This window comes from Rhinolophus ferrumequinum, chromosome 9, assembly GCF_004115265.2.
Source record: "Rhinolophus ferrumequinum isolate MPI-CBG mRhiFer1 chromosome 9, mRhiFer1_v1.p, whole genome shotgun sequence".
Lineage (NCBI taxonomy): Eukaryota > Metazoa > Chordata > Mammalia > Chiroptera > Rhinolophidae > Rhinolophus > Rhinolophus ferrumequinum.
In genome coordinates this window covers 26,441,395-26,464,681 of record NC_046292.1, presented here as the reverse complement: position 1 = coordinate 26,464,681, position 23,287 = coordinate 26,441,395, and the positions used below count along the sequence as shown (strand labels likewise).

Sequence of the window (23,287 nt, the reverse complement as noted above, 5' to 3'; positions counted from 1 at the left end):
CGGGCTTGTTCCCAGTTTCATTTTCAGAATGTGAAATACATGCAGTTGCGAGTAGAATCCTTTACAATTCATAATGGACAAGTACCCTGTCAGTTTGAATTCATCAACAAGCCTGATGAAGAGTCTTACTGTAAGCAGTGGCTGAATGCCAACCCCAGCAAAGGGTTCCTCCTGCCAGGTGAGGCTTCTGTTCCCAGGTTCCTGGTTATTGGTTTGGGGAATACTCTACCCTGCCTTTGCTCATTTTCCTAAAACAAGCTTTTTGTTTCTGAGTGTTTTATTGTCTGTTTGGAACTTTTTAAAAGCCTTGTGGATGAACCATCCATAACTAAAATATAAAAGAATGAGAAGCGTGAATTCGGTTTCAGAAGCATTCTCAGTCGTGTATTTGTTCCCTAATTTCACAGAAAAAGAAAACATAAGCTTGCCGTGAAGCAAGTGATGCTGCTAAAAGAATCATTTTCACTGTCTGCTTCACCATAACCAACTCCCCAAGTATCTGCTCTTGTGGGGAAAGATAATGGCGTGGTAATCCAGAAGTTACACCTGGCCCTGGAATGCGCCATCCATGTCTTTCCCTTAACTTCTCCTTTGTGCTCTGCATCGTGCTACATGGCAGAGAGATTATGCCTGATTTGCGGACAATTTACAGGCTGATACTTGCATTATATTTTCTACGGGATCAAGTGTCTTCATCTGACCTGGCTCAGGGCAAGCTCTTTGATCCATGCCTTTTTATTGTATTAATAATTTCTAGCGTGAGCTGTGCTACTCAGAACTTGGATTTTATAGCAGTTGCCTATTCCCATTTTTGTTTGTTGTTTTCATGTTCCCACTTGGACGGTAAACTCCTTGTTCACGGTGTCTCCTGAATGCTGAGCACTTAAATAATTTTTGGTGGGCTGATACCTCTTCTTTTCTTTCCCTAACCCTTTATGCCTGACCCTCTTCCCTCCTACCTTCTTTCCCCTTTTCCTCTGGGCCTCCCACCAGCCAACACTGTTTTTAAAATTTTTCCTCAGATGCTGCCATGGATATTGAATTGCAGGTATTTGTAAACAAGACCACGGCTACAAAGCTCAGCTCAGGTGAAGACAAAATTGAGGACATTCTGGTTTTGCACTTGGACAGGGGAAAGGATTACTTTTTGTCAGTGTCTGGGAACTACCTGCCCAGCTGTTTCGGAACTCCCATTCATACATTGTGCTACATGAGGGATCCAGTCTCGGACCTGTCGCTTGAAACTGTTAGAGAGCTGGTGAGTTACATGCCACAAGGAAGTATGTAGAAGTGTATAGCAGCAGCCAAGCCTGTCAAACAAGATATTCCTATGCCGACCTTCCCCGGGACCTGAGAATTCTTCAGCCTCCCTAGAGCTGGCTTACTGTATCAGCTAGACTGCTGTGTGACAAACCACCCCAAAATTGTAGTGGTTTAAAACAATGAGTTACTGCCTCTTGTGACTGTGAATTTCCAGTGTGGCTCTTCTGCTGTCTTGCCTATTTGTGCCATTGCAATCAGATGGTGGCAAATGTGAAGCCGGCCCAGATTCCACTTGATGGAAAAGCTGCAAAATGTTGTGGCCGTTTTTCAGTCTTTCATACGTAGTACATTAGAGAAACTCAGCCATGGGTACTAAGATAATGAAGGTTCCCTGGTCCATGATATTATTCCTTTTTGTTGTTGTTTTAATCATCACTTGGTAGTTTATTATTCCAAACTAAATTTTCTGAGATCTAAAAGGCTCCTGGGGAGACAATTCTAACACAAGGAAGCTAGTTGGAAGCAGATTCACGGTAATATGCATGTTTCCCCGTCAGTGCATTTTTAAATGTAGGTGCTCTTGAACTCCATCCTCTCCATTATATGGATGAAAACAGGGGCCCCATAAGGAGAGTGGCTTGGTCACATGGCAAGTTGACATTGGACCTGGACCTTGCACTCTGGTTTTTGGACTCTTTTTTCGCCCGACCACACTGTCTCTCTGGTTCTGACAGTGAAATGCTATAGGCAGGAGTTTTTTCTATTTCACCTGGTTCATTAGAACTTCTTCCCATAACCCACTCCCAGTTCTCAAAAATCATCTTTTTACTTTGTGCCACCCAATTTTATTTGACTGTGGAATGTTTTGCTTAGGGGCATTGAAACGCTTCCCTTCCCTTGCTGTCACCATATCACATGTTTTCCTGAAGCCAGCCTGGCACAAGTTGCATTGGTGGGGCTTCTTATCATGCTTTTTATTTCTTTTCAGACTCTGATGCCACTAGGGATTGAAGATGATGGGAGCCATTTGGAGAAACCCATGAAAATCCCTAAAGAGCTCTGGATTATGGTTGATTATCTGTACCGAAATGCTGTCCAACAGGTGGGTGGTGGTAAAGCAGTCAGACGTGATTGAGGCCAGGCTGCCTTGAGAAAGAGCATCAGCCTCAGGAACATTTGACGTAAGAGGCTTTTACCCAAGGGCACCTGTGGAACACTGTTCTTCCCCCAGGGAGTGAATGAGGGATAAATAGGTTCATAAATAGGTCCCTATGGGACCCTGATTTTACATACAGCACTTGATTACCCCCAAGGGAAGCAGCCTTGCCCAGGAAGGCCTTCCCAGCACAGCACGTTCCCTTCCTTGGCCTCCGGGGTTCCTCAGGTTGAAAGCCATCTGGAGACTTCTCAGGATGTCAGCCAGCTATCCTTTTGAGGAACTTTCCTCAGCTTCTGAGAATGGGAGGAGCTAACTTGACAAGCCAGCCAGAGGCAGGGGACCAGATGGAATTCCCAGGCCGCGAGTCAGGAGATACCTGATTTCTGTAGTGACTTGGGCTTCATGGGATCAGATTGGCCAGTTCCACTGACTCATTTACATACATACGTTCCAGGGAGATGAAGCAGCGTGCATTCTGGTGATACGCTCTTTTCACTTCTTCCCCCCTTACGTTTATTGAGTGTTCAAATTCACCACACACCATTCCAAGTGTTTTATAGCATTGCCTCATTTAGTTCCCGCTGTAGCTCTCAGATGAGGAAACAGATGCCCAGAAAGGTTAAATAACTTGATCAAGATCCCAAAGCTGATGTAGTGGGCAGGACTGAGGTTTGAACTCAGGGGGTCTGGCTATAGAAGTCACATTCTTAAGTACTGTGCTCTTCTGCCTTCTCTGTAGAGTTTCCTCTAAGTACAGTTTTTGAGCAATACACATAATACTGTTATTACTAACACGGTCATATGGCATTAAGTCATTTTACTAAGTGAATATAAAGTACTCTGGGACTTCCGGAAATACCTTTATCGTCATAATCTTGTTTTCACAAAGCACTGAGGTGCCTTTCAGTTTTCTCCATCTTATAAATGATATAATTTCTTCAGGTTTTCCTTTTTCTGGTTAATCTCTCTATAATACTGCAGGAAACATAGCTGCTTTTGAGTTTTGCCTTATATTGAATCTTGTTGTGTGTGGTACGCCCTACCCATAATTTCATAATAGATGTCTTATCACTCTGAAGACCTGTTGTGGGAGCGTGCCTGGGAAGGCCTGCGAATGAATTATTACTCATTAGCCAAAATCAGATTGTCTAGCAGGGTATGCAAAGGCCTCACTACACTGCTGCTTTTTGTTTTCTGCATTGCTGATTTTCTAAGAATATAATTATTTTATGACTTTATCTTTTGCAGGAAGATCTGTTTCAACAGCCAGGCCTAAGGTTGGAATTTGAGCATATCAGGGACTGTTTGGATACTGGAATGATCGATACCCTCAGTAATTCCCGTATCCTTCAGATGTGTGTGTGTGTGTGTGTGTGTGTGTGTGTGTGAGAGAGAGAGAGAGAGAGAGAGAGAGAGAGAGAGAGAGAGAGAGAAAGAGAGAGAGAAAATGAGAGAGAGAAAGAGAGAGAGGGAGAGAGAGAATATGAGAGGTGAGAGAAAGGAAAGAATATAGAGGGTGCCTAAAAAATGTATACACATTTTAAGAAAGGAAAAGGCTGTATTAAAATTGCAATACTCAATACATACCAATAACAAAAGATGAATACATGTCGTGTTTACATATTTTTGGAACCCCCAGTATTTTAAGGCTTAAATCAGATATTGTGTCCTCAGCTATCATGTTCTTCTTAAAGTTTACCTAGAGAAGACTTTACAACTTTAAGCAACCAATATAGCAGGAACTCAGGAGGGCCCAGCTAAGCTGACAAACAGCTTGGCCCCTTCAAGGTGTCAGGCTGGTGTCCTAGCTCTGAGCAGAAAGCCTGACTGGGCAGGCAGCACTTCTGGCATGTGCTCGCTCCTGGGCCTTTTCCTAACCATGGGCAGCAGCATCACCTACCTGTTCCTTAATGAAAGGCCAAAAGCCACTAGCAATCACTCCGTAGCCGAAGCCTTGCTGCTTTTCCTGGAAAGCCTGCCAGAGCCCGTCATCTGTTACAGCGCCTACCATAACTGCTTGGAGTGTTCTGGCAACTACACAGCAAGTAAACAGGTGAGGGGGAGCATTGAGCGTCAGCGGACACATGTTGCAGCCCCAGGCTTCATGGGGCCAAAGGGGACAGTGGTCGCAGCCCCTCAAATGAAGTGTCTTAGAAATGTAGTTCCGTCTCTTCCCAAACCTGTTCTTCTCATGTCCTTTTTTTCTTTTAATGGCATCACCCTTAATTGCAGTGACTCAACCCAGAAACCTGAGTCATTTCTGACTCCTCCAGTCTTTACCTCCCACATACCCAGTCCCCTTGATCTATCACCCATCTTTTTTCCTTCATTCTTATTCCACTTACCTTGGTTCAAAACTGTGCATTCGGGCTCTCCCTCTGCTGATTTGTTTTGCATACTGCCATTAGATTGTATTGTAAAGCTCTCGTGGTACTGTTGGTCAAAAACCATAATTGGCTCTCTATTGCCATTGATTTTCTTAAATATTCAAGACTTTTTATGATCTACTCTAGTTGCTCACGTATATAACAGACCTTAGCAGAATAATCTAGAAAGCCTGCTAATAATACAGGTTCTAGAGCCTCAGCCCACATCCACTGAATTGAAATCTCTTTTGGAATATATTTTGTACAAGCTTCCCAACTGATTTTGATATGCAGATAGCTGGAGTACTCATTGAATTCTAGCCTGGTCCCTTCCAGGCCTAGTGCCTGTTTAAACAGTTGTGCTTCTGCCAAAAATGACTTCTTAAATGTGTTCTTTCTCCTTACCTCACTGTTTTCCTTCACACTTTCTTTTGCCCTAAATGCCTAGTCCTTACCTCTATAAGTCCAATTTTATCTTATATTCAAGACCCAACTAAAATGTCCTCTATTCCCTTAAATCTTTGGAGAGCACATAGAAGTTTGACCTCTAAATTCATGTAGCACTTGATCTGTGCTTCTCTCCTGGCACTTGTGCCAAGTGGTAAATAATCAAGGTCTTCTGTGCATGATCTTATTCATGTACTTGGATCACGTACTCAGTTGATGGAATATAGCAGTCACTTGACAAATGAATGAATGAAAAGATAAATCCCAGTTTTCTCTCTTTCAGGTCATTTCCACTCTCCCCACATTCCACAAAAATGTTTTCCACTACTTGATGGAATTTTTGCAAGAACTGCTGAAAAATTCAGCAAAAAATCATTTGGATGAGAATATTCTAGGTAAGCAACCAAATGTCTGTTGCTGAGAGACTCATTATGAGAAAAATATCGTTGAGGAAGGTCCCAAGTCCACTGTAGTAAAACTTAAATCTCAAGCCCTCAAATAGTTTTTTTAAAGCAGAAAATTTGTTTCTGGGTCCCTCCCCCACTCCTAACAACACAAGAATAAGTAGTACCTTCTTTTGCTGAATTATTTGTTTTCTGTGTTTTTCATGCAGCTAGCATATTTGGCAGCTTACTGCTTCGAAACCCAGCTGGTCACCAAAAGCTTGAAATGGTAGAGAAGAAGAAGGCTCAAGAATTTATTCACCAGTTCCTCTGCAACTCACCCTGAGCCTGTCTGTCTCTTCTATTTTACCTGAGGCAGCCAATTACCAGTCCCACCTGTTTCAGTTCAAGAGTGGCCTTAAGAGGATGTGAGGCCACTTGGGAGCAAGAATGGCAACTGCCTATTTCCTGAGCCCAGGTCGTCCTCCCCCACCATGGCTCACACTCAGTGCTCAGTGCTGTGAGTTGTGAGGACACAGGGTGGGGGGGGGAATCTACCACAATAAAACTGACATTCGGATGTTCAACTTTAGTTATTTAACACACATAGAGCTCTATTTTTTTTTAATTTTAAAAATGTCTAAGTAACTGCACTTGTGCTCACTTTGCCTACCTCCAGGGCATAGTCGGTGCCTTCCCTGTAGCCTGGGCAGAGCTCCCCATGATCAGATATTTGAACAAACTGGAGTTTTGAAGGGAGAATGAGTTGGACAGCAAGAACGCAAGTGGAAGCTGCTTGGATACACAGGCCACAGCCAGCCCAGATGCTTCCAGCACTCTGTCTGAGGATATATGTATATGTATATGCAAGCCTTACCCCCTTTCCTACTCAGATGTGGCTCAAAAACTCTGGGGCTGGCCACTCAGCCTCTGCCGGCAATTCAGTGGCTTGAAAATGAAAATACTGAAGAAATTTGGTGTTCTGGTGAAACAAGTGGGATTTTTCTGGGCAAACTGTATATGATGCATCCCCTCTCTTATATGTGTAATATATTTTAATGATAAATGTATTTTTAACAGTGGTTATTTGTATGTTTTTATCTCTTAAGTGATGGCAGCTCTCTGCAGCTGGACCTTTGTGGCTTAAGCATTGGGGCAGCTAGTCAGGGGCCAAAGAGATATTTGCTTGGCTTTTGGTGGGTACAGTCACTATTTACATTTTTCAAGCAAGAGATGGTACAGGCATGGCCTGAACCCCTTGACCCCCGATCTAATCTCTGGGAGCTGTTGCAGTGAATATTCCAGAGAAGTAGCTTAGGGTAAAAACAGGCAGTGGCTACTGGGAAGTTCTAACAGCTAGATCTTCCAAGGATTTAGAAAAGACAGGAGCATAACGAAGACACAAGCAAAATAGTTTCTTGGGCTCTGGAACACCACTACTTGAAAGAATGTGATTTAGATTATGGGCCAGTAGAAGGTGATTTAGATATGGGCCAGTAGAATAACGAGGTGAACGGTTAAAGGGAATGGCCAGTAGGTGGCGTTGACTACCCCGGGCAGATGCCGGTGGGAGCCGCCAATTCTCTGCGCGGGGGCAAAAAGTTGGGACTGACAGCAAGGGTAGAGTAAGGGGGGAGTTGGGCGTCTTACAAGAGCTTATGGGGCCCCGGGGGGGTGGGTAAAAAGAGACGTTGGTATGCTCTGGCTGGGACCGAAATACTCCCTCGTTCTGCCAGTCGGGTCCAATCTTCCTTTCTTAGACCCTCTTGGCCGTGTTAATTAACTTTGATGGGTGATGAGGGGAAGCTGAGACCACAGAGGGAGAAATGCAGGAACGTCACAACCTTCTAGGCTCCCCATGCGGGTCCCAGCCGGAATTCGGATACCTAACTGTGGTCCTTCCCGTTGCGGTTGTGGTTGCCATGGCGAGGACAGCCAGCGCAAGCCGGACTGAGGCTACTGTGGAGCAGCACGGATTCGAGCTCCCTTCGGTTCGTATAGAGTCTTGGGAGTGACGCCCAGTACCCCCGCAGGGGAAGAACGCGGCGTGCACTTCCCCGCGCTAGACGAACTCACGGCCGGGTGACGTTCGCGGTGCCCCGCCCCTCCCACTCGTCAATTGGAGGCTCGAGCTCAGCCCCCACACCGCCTTAACCAACCAGAAGCGCCAGGGAGAGGCGGAACCGGTATCTCCTCCTTCCTCCGGAAAGCGGAAGCGGAAGTGACGTTAGTGGAAGGTGGGGGCAATCATGGTGCCGCTGGGGAGGGGAGAAGCTGCCGCTGCCGCCGTTGCCGGGAGCCGCGGAGGTAAAAGGCGAAACTAGACGCGGCCGGGGCCGGGGACTTTCCGGGGAGCGCGGGACTTAGGCTCCCTCCTGAAGCATTTCCCAGTAGAGACCCTAGTCCGGTCACCATAGGGACCCCACCCCTCCTCCGTTTCCATGGGGATGGGTATCTAGCCCCCCTCCCCTGTTTCCATGGAGACCCGGACCCTGCCCCTCTTCGCCTGGCTGGGAGCCCCCAAACCTGTCCGGATTTTTCCTTGTCGCCGGAGCTGGGAGCTATCCCACACAGGTTCCTTTTCCCAGTCTCGTCTCAGGGTGCTCTGTGTGTACTCCTCGTTTGCCATGCTCAAACCTCCTGGTCTTGTTTGTTCCGGACAGTTGGTCTCCGCGTTGCCGCCAGTGGTGCCTGGGCAGCCCAGTGGGGCCAGCGTTGCTCTTCTCTCTCCTCTCAGTTCTCTCTCCTCTCAGATGCAGAGAAATGTGCATCTACCGGGTTGCGTAAGCCAGAGCAAGGGGTCGGGCCGGTTCCTCCCGGATCTGATCCCTTGGCCTGTCTCTGGTAACTATCTTTCTGTCGAGCCGCCCCACTACGTAAAGGTTCACTTTCTAATCCAGAGCAGAAGAGAAAGATAAAGTGCAAAGCCAGACTGAAAACTAAAGGTGATGAGGTGGTTATTTTTAAATTCTGTGTTCTGCCTGCCAAACTCATATTTGTAGAACCTGTGTGTTTGCAGATAAAGGTAGAATCACTATTCCACAGCAGGAAAGCTTCAAATTTGGTATTTTTCCCAAGTGAGCATATCTTCCCAAGAGAGTATATCTTCCCAAGAAAGTATATCTGCAGGCCTTTCATTAATTTAGCTGACATCTCCTAAACTCCTAGTGTCAGTGTACTGTGCTTGGGGCATTAGAAACAAAAATAAGACGCATCATTTCCTCAATGCCCAGAGCACACTATATAAATGTGGCTTCTAGTGGAACGTCTTAGGAGATAAATAGATAAAGTGATTTTCATTAGCTATGCCTGATTAGGGATCACACTTTCTACCCAGGGGCTGACACATCTGTTCTTTGAAGGAGGGAATGAAATCACTGTTGTCAGACATTATGCTTCGGTATACATTATCTCTTACTCCACATAACAACTTTGAGAGAACAGGAATTACCAGTCCCACCTTACTCATAAGAAAAATGAGGCACAGAAAAGTTCCCCAAGTAGTAAGTGGCAAAGCTGGAATTTGTAGGTAGGTGATCCTGCCTCCAAAGCTTTGCTCCCCTACATTGCACTGCCTCATGTTCTGATTTGGGGGATATTTGAGTGGGGTGTCCTTACTTTTAAGATTTGTAGCCACTCAGACTTGAAGCAGTTTGCCCCTTTATCCTCTTGAGGTATTTTGACCAACCTTCAAATTGTTTGGCAGTAAGGCACATTTGGAAGGTCTTGTGAACTGCTACTTGTTACTTCAAGTTTTTTAAAAAGGCATTGCTTTTTAAATGACTTGATGGTTTCAAGGTAAAACTTTTAAAAAAAAGTATTCCCATGGAAGATGATTTTTCATGTACCTTGACTTACTCTTGAAATGAGAGGGAAAAAGATCCCTGTGGTAGCTGAGGAGAGGCTCCCAGGTCCTGTGGTATGGCTCTAACTCTGGCTTTGTTCTCTTGCAGACAGGTCATCATTACCTTTCCATTTCTCACAATTGAGCTGAGCACAATTGAACCATGGGGGAACACAGTCCAGACAACAACATCATCTACTTTGAGGCAGAGGAAGATGAGCTGACCCCCGATGACAAGATGCTCAGGTTTGTGGATAAAAACGGACTGGTGCCTTCCTCATCTGGAACTGTTTATGATAGGACAACTGTTCTTATTGAGCAGGACCCTGGCACTTTGGAGGATGAAGATGACGATGGACAGTGCGGAGAACACTTGCCTTTTCTAGTAGGGGGTGAAGAGGGCTTTCATCTAATAGATCATGAAGCAATGTCCCAGGGTTATGTGCAACACATTATTTCACCAGATCAGATTCATTTAACAATAAACCCTGGTTCCACGCCTATGCCAAGAAATATTGAAGGTGCAACCCTCACTCTGCAGTCGGAATGTCCAGAAACAAAACGTAAAGAAGTAAGTAAAGCAGTGGGTGAGGGCTCAGCTTGGCTTTGGGGACAGTCCTTAAAGAAACAACTCTTGTTGGCAATTTTAGCTGGGGAATAAAGAAGTTGCTGGAATTAGGAACTACAGGGGCTTTGCTTGTCAATAATACATTTGCTTCACGTTTTGTTGTGACTGCTTTCTGGAACTTTTGGTTTGTAAGACTACATTGAAATTGGGGACAACTAAATAATAATTTTTCACAATTTCCTCCCCAAATCATAAATAAAATAGAAATTTCACTGAGGTAAGTCCATATTTCTGATGCTGAAGCAACTAGATTTGGCTTACCTCTAGATTGTGTATAAATGTTTTGGAGATTAGTGTTTGTTGGAATATGGTTTATTAATGAATGTTTAATGAATAATAAAGGCTAGCTTTCTTTCATAAAAAATTGGGGCAAGAGACACTAACTGAGCAGGTTATCTAAAATAAGTTTTCATGCTTATATTTAGCTAATGTAAGTAAGGTAATGCATGTCACAGTGCTTTGAAAACTATAAAACTTTGTACAAATTATACTAGTGGTGATTATTAACAAAACAATAGATGTGATTTAAAGGTAGTGGTATACGTTATTCAGGAACTGATTACAAGTCAATTAGGGAAAATAGATCACTGGTAGTTGCAATGTCAAGGACTAAATAAATACAAGGTGTTAGCAAACAGGGTAAATTGGCAAAATATTTTTCGCTTTTGCTATAATTAAGGTCTTGAAACGGGGGCATTTTATTCATGGCATGTGACTTTTCCTTTGCTAGCCTCAGGATCTCAGAGCTGGAGGGAACTCTGGGGAGATCGTCTTGTCCTACCTCCCACCCCATGCAGGAATTTTGATAGCATCTCTGACATCAATCCATCTGGTCTCTGCTTGAACACTTCTAGAATGACGAGAGCACAGTGTTTCATAGCTCAATTTAGTTGATCTGTTGGCCAGCTCTGATTGTTAGAAAGCTTTTACTTGTATAGAACCAAAATCTGCTTTTTTGCAGCTGCTGCCCACTCTTTGTAGTTCTGCCTTTTTGGTGAACAGCAAGGTAAACTTTCCTCTGGCAGGACAACCCATCAGATATTTAAAAGATCATGGGTTTCTCCTCATCTTCACCTGTACAGGCTAAACATCTCCATTAACTTAAACATCCCTCTTATGACATTTTCCCCTAGTTTCTTACCAGCTTGGTCACCCTTGATTGTATGAATTCCGGTTTTCCAAATTCCTCTTAAAATTTGTAATTGAGCACAATCTCACAAGTGTTAAGTCAACTAGCACTGAATACTATGTGAGTCTTCTCTCTTGGACACTGTACTACTATTACTACACAGTCTATTTTATTAGCAGCGACATCATACTGTTAGCTGTTGTACTTAAAAACCTGCAGAATGGTGGTTCTTAACTGCAGCAATTTATCCCTCAGGAGACATTTGACAATGTCTGGAGACACTTTTGGTTGTCACACGGGGGAAGCTCTACTGGAATCTAGTAGGCAGAGGCTAAAAATCCTGTTAAACATTCTACAGTGCACAGGACAGCGCCCTACAGCAAAAGAATTATGTGGCCCAAAATATCAACTGGCTATGTTCCAATAAAACTTCATTTACAAAACAGGCAGTGGGCTAAATTTGGCCCCCTGCCTGTGGGGTTTTCTACCCCTGGACTAGAACATCGGGAGTAAGCAGAGATCCAGACAGGGAAAGTAGTGATAGGATGCTAAGGGGTTTGGACTGTATTCTGGAAATAGTGGTAAACCACTGAAGGTGCCTGAGCCAGGGAGTTATGTGGTTCGAGTAGCATTTTAGAAAGAGGCTCTGGTAGCAAATGGTAGCTTGATCGCCCAAGGTAGGAGATAGTTGGAGTTTAGGTTTGGGGTTCCATTTGAGTCTGACGAAGGATGGTGGCCTCCAGAGCTTATATTCCAGAGCTTTTGCTGAAGTATGAGAGAACTTGGTATGTTATTAGAGAGTGAAGAATGAGCCGTGAGTTGGGTATGATTCAAAGGGTTCATTCAGTTTTCCAAGTGTGTTGAGTTTCTTCTGTAGTCTCTGTAGGGGCCGACAGACGATTGACGGAGTTTCAGGTCTAGGTAGTGACTTAAGTGGTTAGAGTCAACTGGGATAGGTACTTTAACAGAGGCATATTCATGGTGCTGTGCGCATGCTGAGGAGAAAGCTGCTGATTCTGCTGCCCCCTACACCCTCTGGGAATGGCGATTCCATAAGAGGAATCAAGCAGATAAGACAGAGAGTTTGGTGGGGAAATTGATGAGTTAGGTTGGAATACATTGAATGATAGTCTTTGAAGAAAAGTAAAGTGAACAAATTGAGAAGCCCATTGGAAATGAGAATCTGAAGTTGAGGAAATGGCTTGGGATTACCGTATTTCCCCGAAAATAAGTCCTAGCCAGACCATCAGCTCTAATGCGTCTTTTGGAGCAAAAATTCATGTAAGACCCGGTCTTAATTTACTATAATGTAAGATCGGGTCTTATATAATATAATACCGGGTCTTATATGAATTTTTGCTCCAAAAGATGCATTAGAGCTGATAGTCCAGCTAAGTCTTATTTTCCGGGAAACACGGTAGAATTGTGGATCCACGAAAGGGCAGTAGTTCAAACTGTGGGCAGTTTACTCAAAGGAGAAGTAAGGGTTGCGCTGAGAACTAAAGGGTTCGAAAGGGAAAGAGGAAGCGAAGATCACATAGTTAAGGAGATGTGTGGAAGGCAGTGTTGTGGAAGCTGAGGGAAGAGTGTTTCAAGAGGTGTGAACTTTCCTTTGTGACCCTGTGGAGGGGTTGAGGGCTCAAGAGAAGCCATTAGTTCTGCTGTCTGTGCAGTTGATCACATCAGGAGAAGACTTTCCGTAGCGCACTGGGGGCTGAAGCCAGATTTCGAGTGATGAAGTGAGTGGGTGGTGAGGAAACAGGAGGCAGGAAATGTCAAGTTGGGTTTTTTGTTTTTTTTTTAATATGGTAGTTAGAGGAAGAAGAGTGATAAGGCGTTAGTAACTCAAGGGGATTGAAGCACTTTTTAGCGCAGAAAATTTGAATATAGCTTATGGCCTAAACTTTAGGCCATCTTCAGTTAATGATTACTATTGAAAGTGTTTCAAGAGCAAATGTTTGGGAAATACCAAGTCAAGACAGAGGTTGGTTTATTGCAGGATTTATTAGAGCACTGCTGTGCTAATAACTGAGCAGGAAGAAAATGCAGAATCCTCTAAATGTTTTGAACTTGGGAAACCATTTTTCAGTCTCATTTCCAGGGTCAGTGTTTTGTGGAACTCATTTTGGGGAATGCTGATCTAGGCAGAAGAGATAGTAGGGAGGGAATGATTATGCAATCAGTGATACTAGCTGTCACTTTCCCACGTCGTACTACTTGCAAGCCTGGTTTGCCATTCACATACGTCTGCACGTCACTGGTAATCGTGTTGAGTAGGACAAGCTCAAGGGTGCTGTGAGCACTTTGTTTAGTCTACTGTGGATTTAGCTCACTGTGCTTTTCCTCCCGCCACATTTTCCCATTCTATCCATGAGACTGACATGGAAGATTCTAGTAACTATTTTTGAAATCAATAGGTGTGGGGTTGGTTGGGGATTGGGAGAGAAGCAGCAGTGGCTTTTAGTCTTTGAAAATCTTGCCAAATGACTAGGCATTCAGGAGACTTGCCTTCCTACAGCACCATTTTACTTAGCTTTTGCTTTTGCTTTTATTTTTTTGGCATTTAAATCCATTTAATTGGCCTAAAGAGTCCAGTGTTTATGAATGGTAATACTGCATGATTTCTTTGTCCCCCCGCCCCCGGAATTTTTTTAAACTTGGTCTTTTTCTCCATCTCCATGCCTAGGTCTTACTGTTAAGAAATCAAATCATTTGAAAACGAGTTAGTCTTCTTGGCTTCCTAAGCAGCTTATTTTCTGAGTCATATTTTAGTCTGATTTTCCTGTTTACCCTGATTGTTCCATTGTTTTCTATAGTGTGTAGTTGGCTTACCTATTACAGTCATGCACCGCATAACGACGTTTCCCGCAGGACGGACCTATCACTGACAGCGGTTCCATAAGATGATAATGGAGCTGAAAATCTCCTATTGCCTAGTGATGTCGTAGCCATGGTAATGGCAGTGCACCACTCACGTGTGTGTGGTGACGCTGGTGTAAACAAACCTGCGCTGCCAGTCGTAGAAAAGTACAGCACATGTCATTATGTACAGTACGTACTTGTTAATGATAATAAATGACCACGTTACTGGTTTAAGTATTTATTATAGTATACTTTTTAGAGAGTACTATTTCTACTAAAAGAAAATGTTTGCTGTAAAACACAATGCCGCTGCGTTACAGGGCAGCCTCATCTCTCATGTTTACCACGTCTCTTGATTGCATCATTTTCTCTTGTGCTGGTGTAATCTCGTGTCCGGCTTGTAGCCTAGGACACACCTAGGTTAGACCATCTACCTAGGTGGTAGTGGGCTGTAGCATCTAGGTCTGTGTAAGTGCACTCTACGATGTTCGCCAGTGAAGAAATCGCCTAACGATGCATTTCTCAGAACGGATCCCATGGTTAAGTGGGGCATGACGACGGTACTTCAGTTTTTTCCTTCATGCTTGCCTTGTACAAAAATCAACCAACCAGAACCTTGCTACAGATACTATCTTTTCCTTCCACGGGGCCACTGGTCATTCTGACTCTGATTTCACGCATCTTATTCTCAAACTTGCTGTTTTACTACTGCCTACCTGTTGATTTGGTAGCTTTGAAACATTTCCAATCAAAAATACTGTCATTCTGCTCAAGATCAGCATTCGTAAGAGTTGCTCCTTTAATGTCTTTCTGCTCCAGGTTTCTAAGAAGCTGTGTTTCCTGTTGTTGGTTCATGCCTTCCATGGTTTCCCAGACTTTCTTGCATCTATGCCATTTCTTTACTGGTTCCCTTCTGAACACCCACAGAATTGCCATTCAGAACTAGGGCTGAGATTGTTTTTGCTGGAAATTCTAGTGTTATGGATCCATTCATTCTTTCCACAAGCTCTTACTTACTGAATATCTACTTTTGTCAAATATCAGGAAAGGAAAGAAATTCTGCCCTCAGGGCTTGGAATCCAGTGGGAGACTACTGGAGGCTGTATGTGAGAAGTTCTGTAGGAATCCGGGGCAGGAGGCTTTTCCGCTTCCCCACAGAGGAAGCTCTTCTAGCACTGTCCCTGCATGCGTGCTGCCAACCTGTCCACAGTCATCAGCATTTCCATCACCGAGGCTGCTGGCCGGCAAGAGGGACACGGGTGCTGGTGTGTGTACGTTGGTTTTCCAGTGTGGTGCTACAGGGATAGCAGGTCTCAGATTTACATTTCGTCTTTGCTGTACCTATTGGGTAGGGCTAAAATTTTGCTGTTGAAGAGCATTGGAGTTAGAACCCATATTTTTACGTCTTTCTCTTATTTAAACCAAACTTGTTCTAAAACTTGTTTCTCCTGTGATTTGCAAAGGGGTAATTTAGACCTAGCTTCCATCTTTGTTTTGGTATATGTTATGTGCCTTTGGGCAAGCTGCTCTGTTTCCACTTTTGTAGAATTGAAGTAAAAATATCCCATTGCATTTTGTGAAGATTAGATGAGATTTATTCATATATAAATATACAGCGGTATATGCCTGAAGCATTTAGCATAGTGTCTGGTGCATCGTGGCGTGGCGGTTCAGTGAATGCTCATTGACTTTCTCGTAGGCCCACATGGTTCTCGAAGGAGGTATGGAGAGAATCTCTAGTTTAAGAAGAGTTTACAGTGGTCTTTGTTAGCAACTCTCAGGAAAACATTTCTCCGTTAAACAAGGTTGTAAATTGCGGTGTGTTCTAGGACAGCCTGCAGAAGTCCCGATATTCTTAACTAGCTGAACTGTCGTGTTCATACCACTATGGAATGTGAACCACCATTTATAACTATGTTTTAAAATAAGAACAGGTTTGTAGTCCTACTGCAGGGGTTCTGTGAACACCAGCCCTTGCCACAGGTAATCTTCTGCTCTCATACTTGGCTCATTTTGACTTCCTTGGCACCAAGCCACTAAAAGTTACTTCCATTGAGGGCATTTGGGACACCAAGCTGAGGCTCTTACAGCTAAAGAATGAGGACTTCTTTTATGCAGGCAGTGGCAGTGATGAAAGGGGGAGATAGTTAGCGTCTATTGAGTGTCTGCTATGTACTAGTCATTGTGTCAGGGTCTTTAATATCGTTTTGTATTAATTTTCATAGCAATCTTATAGTGTAGGTACTGTTAACCCTCATTGTACAGATGAAAACACTGAGGCTGTAGAAACATGCAGTTAAAAGTAACAGACCTCAGATTTGAACTGAGGACTTTCTGAATGCGAAAGCCTATGCTTTCCTATCACAACGCAAAGGCAGGGGAGAATCAGACACTGAGACCTGTTAGCTGTGGAAAAGGCTAAGAAAGGAGGGGCAGCAGGTGGCTGTAGTTCTGTAAGGGTCAGGGGTTGAAGGGTGGGAACAGCTGTGTGAATTCAGCTCTAGTGGTGAGCAGGGGCAGGCTTGGTGAAGAGAGGAAGGCAGTTCAGAGCTCTTCTACTTCAAGCTCTGTGGTTGCACATTATGGAGTAGAAGAAATAAGATCAGTGTCAGCAGAGGAACAGAGTCAGTCCTGGGGAGAGGGAAGGGAAGTCTCTAGTAATGGGGGGGCAAGGGCAGCCCCTACAGCCTCGTTGTCCACGCCAGTCATTTATTTGTACGAATGTTCATACGCTAGGTGCTCAGAATCAGAGACTCCCATTCCTCAGTGTGGGGCTGTTGGTGTGTGTCGAGTCCAGTTCTCTCACAGACACATTTCTTTTTTCTCCAGCAGAAACCCAGCCTTTTTTTCTTTTCTGAATTTTTTTAAGCTTGTATCTCCTGGAGTTCCAGGGTTTCATTTTCTCATTTTTGCTTATCTCGTTCACCTTTCCTTTTCTGATTCTGTTGACTTAACAGGGCAATCATCTTTGTTAAATATTTCTCTATTCTTAGAACACTTTGCAAATCAACATCAGTTCTCTGAAAGCGCGTGCTTCCTGCCCATTACTCCTATCCTTGCCCCCGTCCTCAGCGAGCCTAACCTGTGCTCTCTCAGGTCCTTAGCTTAGTGACTGACAGCTGTTTTGAGACCACATAGGAAAATTAAAATGATGCAGTTCTTAACACTCTTTTGGAGAAACATGTTTTATTATCCAATGGAATCTTCAGTGACATTATGGTTGTGTTATAGGTGCTCTACTAGGCAAATTAATTATGTGTCACCCCTCCCTTAAGTTGTTTAAATTCAGCTTGGACATCATCTCCTTCGAGAAGCTTTCCTTAGTCATCCCCAAGTGTAAGTCAGATGCTTGTTCTCTGTATTTCTCTCTATTCTGACATCCATATTCTCATACCATATTGTTCTTGTCAGTTTATTTGTTTGATTCTGCTCTTGACTTTGAGTTCCTTGAGTGCAGGGGCTATTTTCTCTGTATTCTTAGCACTTGGGACAGTGTAATCCCTGAAATATATTTTTTTGAATGCATGCATGCATGAAAAACCTTAATTGTATTTAAATGTACCGCATGTGGCAATACCTCTTCTATGTAACCAGGAAAACGTACATGTTTTTGGTAACTTCCTGTTCTAATCCAGTTTGAGGAGGCTTAGTTTTTCCCTTTTTGTGAAATTTGGTGCTGTTTAAAAATGATTGACTTCTATTTACTGCTCCCTCCAGATACGGTCAGAGATTACTCGTTTTTTCAGCATATTACAGGGAGCAGGCATTTGCTTTGACAGTCAGCGGTCTCTGCCTCTTTTAAATACAAATACCTTCCTAGTCTGTGTCCCCGCCCAACTTGCTCTCTTGTGTCTCTTTCTTCTCAGCCAAATTTTTTGAAAGAGTAGTTATATTCATTGTCTCCATCTCCTTGGAGCCTCCTCCGCTTTTCCCTGACTTCTCAGCCCATTCCGTTCTGGCTTCTGATCCTACTCCTCAGTGAAGCTCGTCTTGCTGGGGCAGTTCTGACCTTGTGAGTCGGCTGAATCTAAGCAATGCTTTATCTGTCATCTCTGCTGCATTTGACCTAGTTCATCCTCGCCCTTGAAAGTCTGTTCCTGTAGGCCTTGGGTACTTTCCTCAGCATTAAGTCCTGCTGCTTTTATTGTGTTCATTTGTTTAGTCATTCAACAAATATGAATCGAGTGCCACTTCTCCACAAGGCTGGTCCCTGAGGTGGTGGCAGTGGACAGACAGATGTGGTCTCTGATTTCATGGAACCTGTAGTCCAAATGGAGAGCACTCATCATTTATTTAACTCAACACACCTTTATTTAGTGCCTCCTGCGTTTCAGCCACTGCTGTGCCTAGCGACTAAATAGATAATGATGTAAATTGTTTAATTTTTTAATATTAATGGTATTATGTGCTTTATAAAGAAATAGAGGAAGCAATGAGAACCTATAATAAGAATATCTATTCTAGTTTGGGGTGAGGGTAGGAGTCAGTCAGGAAAGAGTTTCTGAGAACATTTGTTGGAAGCTTGAATTGGCCAAGTAAAAACCCTGGATGGGAGTAGGGGTTGGCAGGGCAGGGAGGTGGAGGGTAGTTAATTATTGATTGCACTCTTACCTATAAAGTTATCAACTGCTGTAGCATCTTAAGAATGAAATTCTGCTCTTACCATTTGCCGTTGTTGTAAGCTGTGTGGTTGAGACAGGCGGATTTCTGTATTGCAGCATTCACAGTCCTGGTTCTCCTTCCTGGTCAGTGATTATTTTGAAATCTCCATCTGGCAGAAATCCAGATGTATCATGGAAGGATAATTATCAATGTAAGCTAGGTGTCCAGTGAGTGGTATAGGTAAGTGTTATTGGAATTCCGAGAAGGACACTGTCCCTTAGACACCGAGTGATTGTGGAGGGCCTTAGAGGTAGCGTAGCTTGAACTGAAGACAGAGAGAGGCTCGGAAAAGCAGAGAAGAAAGGAACCAGGCATTCCCACTAGAGAGAAGGAAGAGAGCAAAGACACAAAGTAGAAATTCAGTGTTGCAGTTAGGGAAGGGGGTGGGTGTACTGTTGCCTGTAGGCCTAGACGGAGCCTGCTGTCACGGGAAGAGGACCTGGGAAGGACGTGGAATATCAGGCGAAGGAATTGGGACTTTCTCATTCAAGCAGAATGAAGGCATGCGTAGAACACTGTTTTAGAATAAATCTGGCAATGAGTGGCTTCAAAACTACGCACTGAAACATGAGGATGCCTGGCCTAGTGGGTCAGTAATTCAATTCAACAGATGTTTATGCAGCACCTCCTGTGTGGCAGAGGGAAGGGTCAGGAATGTGTAGGTGAGAGAGCACTTGCCTGAGGAGCCTAAAGACTTGTGCAAAATCATATTGAGGGTTGCACAGATGAGAGGAGTGGGAGAGGAGAGGGAAGAGTCAGGGCCCCTCCCTTCCCCAGCCCCACTGGTTTTAGGGGTTGGCAAACTGGCCCACGGGCCAGACCCATCCAGATGCCTGTTCTTGTAGAATGGGTTTTACATTTTTTAATGATTTTTTTAAAATACCAAAAGAAGAACACTATTTCATGATATATGAAAATGATAGGAAATTCAAATTTCATTGTTCATAAATAGTTTTTTGGAGCACAGCCTTGCTTGTCCCTTTATTTATTGCCTATGGCTACTTTCACATACAGCAGCAGAGTTGAATAGTTGTAACAGAGACTGCATGGCCCACAAAGCCTAAAATATGTACTGTTTGGGCTCATTACAGAAACATCCTCCACTCCCATACTTACCTCATAACTCTGTTCTCCGAAATGCAGTGTCTCTCTTCCTACCTGAAGCTTTTCCCTCTATGCAGGCTTTTAAATATCCCTCTCTTTTTTATTTATCCTCCCTTGATCCTCAGCTTCTCTTTCTTCCAGAACCTGTCTCCTCCCAAATAGGTTCAAGGCCTATCCTACTTAAAAAACAAAAACCAAGTCAACACACTTCCCAACTCAAAAGTCCACTTTTGTTCCTGCTCCCTACCTCCAGTCTCTACCTCCACTTCACCTTTCATTGAGTCACCTTCACCCAGACTTCTGACCCCAGCAGTCCATTAAAACTAGTCTTGCTAAGTCTTCTGTGAATTCCAGTTGCTGGATCCAGTAGTTTCCCCAGCCCTTATCTTCCTTGTTTTGTCTGACATTTAACATTTTGATCGTTCTCTGTTTCCCAGAGATCCTTTTCCTGTTGGCTTTTGTGACATTACTCTCCTTTGCTTCTCTATTTCCCCAACCCTTTCTCCACTCACCTATCAGTGGCTTCTCTTCCTTTATCAGTGCCTTAAACATTGGTGATTTTCAGGGCTCTATCTTTGTGCTATTATAAGAGCTATTTATTGAGTACCTGCTCTATGCCAATCACTGTATTGAAATGCTTTACACAAATTATTCCTAATTCTTACAACAATTCTAAAAAGATAGATTTTTATTTCCTCCATGTTATAAATAAGGAAAGTGAGGCTTAGTGAACTTTTGTGGTTTTCCCAAGGTTACACAGTAAGTGGCAGATGGGGCTGGAACCTGAGCCTGCTCTAATATACAGGGAAAGCCAGCTGTAGACTTTCTTGTTAGCTTCCAGCCTATATTTCTGACTGGCTACTAGACATTTCCAGGCAGCACCTCAAACCCAACTCATCATCTCTCCCCCACCTCCGTCCAGCCCGATTGGTGGTGTGACCATCTGTTCAGTTATCCAGGCCATAATCTTGAGGGTTGCTCTCGCCTTGGCCTCTCCCTGACCCCTCCTCTCCCTGACCCCTCCTACTCGGAGCTTAGCATTCAGTTCTCACTATAGTCAGTCATTTCTCCCCCTTTCATTTCTCTGGAATTCATCTCTCACGTTGTCCAGTATCGCTACCCCTAGTTCACATTCTTTTCATCTCTCTCTGGATTGTTGTCCCACTTCTCTTAATCCTATCCCGTCTTCTACTCTCTTATCTTTCCAGTACGTCCTCCTCAAGGCTACCAGAAAGATCACCCCTACAGATCTGATTGTGTTGCTATCTCGTTAAAACCTGTTGATGGCTCCCCATTGTCCTATTTCTCTACTCTACAGCTTAACTAAGGAAGGGGTTATTTTTCTAGATTGCTCTCCTTCCAGTCTTTTACATACTGTAAGTGTGTTTGTGGTTCACTGAACCAGCACACTTATTCATCTCTCCATGTAGTTTGTCAGTGAAAGGAAACCAAGAGGCTGGCAGTTTCAGAAATGTCATTTTGCCAGATACTCCACGAAATTCATGATACATTATTTTCATTTTGTAGACTTGAAAATATTCCGTGGAAACTATGCTAGTGTATAATGTCCTTCCTAGTTTGTCTGCAGAACACCTTTTAAGTTTATCCCTAAAAAACAGACAAATAGGCAAGCAAAACAACACCCTCAGTTCAGAGAGTACCTCAGCCACTGAGCCTTCACTGATTTTCATTTAGTCTTTCTGAGAGGGATGACGTTTCCCCTTTTTTATGCTCCCCAAGTACCTTGAGCATATATCTGTTGTCAGGCTCAGCACAGTAGGTAACCATTTGTGCATGTCTGCCTCCTTCAAATTGGCACTTCTCAGAAGCAGAGGTTTTAGTCTTGTCTAATTACTTTTTTTATCTGTGGAATCGAGCGTGTTGCCTGGGACACAGTAGTTCAGGAACTAACTATTGAATGAGTAACACTAGTGTGGTTGGGTATAGGAACTGAGGCTTTGGAGAAAGGTTAGGTTTAAAGGGTAAGGATGTTTGCTAAAGCTGAAGAGTAGACAATACTAGCACCCTGATACCTAGAGCATCAGAGAATTTACAAAGTATCTTCACAAATGTCTTAGCTCATCTTGTTTTACTCAAAAGCACTGGGAGACAGTCAGGGCAGGCATTAATATCCGCATTTTAGAAATAAAGAACCTGAAACTCAGAGAAGCCAAGTGACTTGCTCCAAGTCTTGAACGTTAAGTGCCAGAATTCAGTCTTCTCCAGCCAAGTCTAATGCTGCTTCCCCTGCGCCAGTGGAGAGATGGGGAAGGTTTGGGAGGTGAGAGTTAAGTTTTGGAACAGACCCCCATTTAGAGGTTAAAGGAAGGTAAAGAGAGCCCCAGGGAATTACTGTGTGGTGAAGGACAAGCTTTCAGAAGGAGAAGACATCCTCCCTGAGATATTTTTGCAAATAGTGAGAGAAAGTGGGGAAGGAGGTCAGCCGGGTGGCTCAGTTGGTTAGAGCACGGGCTCTGAACAACAGGGCTGCCAGTTTAATTCCCGCATGGGATGGTGGGCTGCGCCCCCTGCAACTAAAGATTGAAAACGGCCACTGGACCTGGGGCTGAGCTGCGCCCTCTACGACTAGTTTGAAGAACAACGACTTGGAGCTGATGGGCCCTGGAAAAAAACACTATATTCCCCAATAAAAATTTGTAAAAAAGAAAGAAAGTGGGGAAGGATGAAAGAGTGCGACCACCAGAAAGTTCAAGAGAATAATTTCATACAGGGAAGCAGCTTGCCAAGTGGTTAAGGAATACCTGGCGTTGAGAGAAATGGAGGCACAAGTGAAAACTACCCCTTCAGGAAGTTTGGCAGTGAAGGAAACCAGGAGGCGGGCAGTTTCAGAAATGTCATTTTGCCAGATATTCCAAGAAATTCATGATTACATTATTTTCATTGTGTAGACTTGGAAATATTCAGTGGAAACTATGTAGTATATAACTGAGCTAGTATATATGTATATACCTATTGGCTGAGTATATAAATTTCAGTATGTTTTAGACACGAGTTAACATTGGTCCATTTCAGTCAAGATATAGCGCCGTAGGGCAGGATGTTTAATCAAGCCTTAAAACAAAGTCAAAATTTTATTTGAATATAGGTAACTGTAACAGTATATGCCCACCTTTAGAGGACACATGTATACTAGAGTCTAAAAACACCCTTCTTATGTTCACTTAGAATATTCATCTACCGAGCAATCGGAGTGCGCGGGCGTGAACTGAAGGTGCCGCCCGGAAGTGTGGAGCCACCTGGGCACCCGGGGGCACGAGCTGGTCCCCTCGTGGCCTACAACGGCAGGGCTTACTATGGCCAAAGTTTGCTTTTCCCAGCACTTGTTCAAATTCGAATTAAAACTTTGAACTTTAAAAAAAAAAAAGAATATTCACCTGTACGTTTATCTGTTCCTTGTTACTCATTTGCTGTCCAGGTGT

The 23,287-nt window shown here is 43.7% G+C and overlaps 2 protein-coding genes across 7 annotated transcripts in view; both read left to right on the top strand.

Annotated features, from left to right (window-relative positions):
- INPP5B (inositol polyphosphate-5-phosphatase B) overlaps nucleotides 1-6,700 on the top strand; it is a 46,214-nt gene extending 39,514 nt beyond the window's left edge. For all 5 annotated transcript variants that reach the window (XM_033114610.1, XM_033114611.1, XM_033114613.1 and 2 more), the window contains 7 exons: nucleotides 16-178; nucleotides 1,023-1,258; nucleotides 2,252-2,365; nucleotides 3,671-3,764; nucleotides 4,348-4,475; nucleotides 5,519-5,630; nucleotides 5,849-6,700. In XM_033114610.1, coding sequence (XP_032970501.1) covers nucleotides 16-178; nucleotides 1,023-1,258; nucleotides 2,252-2,365; nucleotides 3,671-3,764; nucleotides 4,348-4,475; nucleotides 5,519-5,630; nucleotides 5,849-5,964 — 963 coding nt within the window. In that variant the 3' untranslated portion in view covers nucleotides 5,965-6,700. The remainder of the gene's footprint in view (nucleotides 1-15; nucleotides 179-1,022; nucleotides 1,259-2,251; nucleotides 2,366-3,670; nucleotides 3,765-4,347; nucleotides 4,476-5,518; nucleotides 5,631-5,848) is intronic.
- Nucleotides 6,701-7,843: 1,143 nt separating this feature from the next.
- MTF1 (metal regulatory transcription factor 1) overlaps nucleotides 7,844-23,287 on the top strand; it is a 39,639-nt gene continuing 24,195 nt past the window's right edge. For both annotated transcript variants that reach the window (XM_033115482.1, XM_033115481.1), the window contains exons 1-2: nucleotides 7,844-7,925; nucleotides 9,572-10,033. In XM_033115482.1, the coding sequence (XP_032971373.1) occupies nucleotides 9,626-10,033 (408 nt within the window). In that variant the 5' untranslated portion in view covers nucleotides 7,844-7,925; nucleotides 9,572-9,625. The remainder of the gene's footprint in view (nucleotides 7,926-9,571; nucleotides 10,034-23,287) is intronic.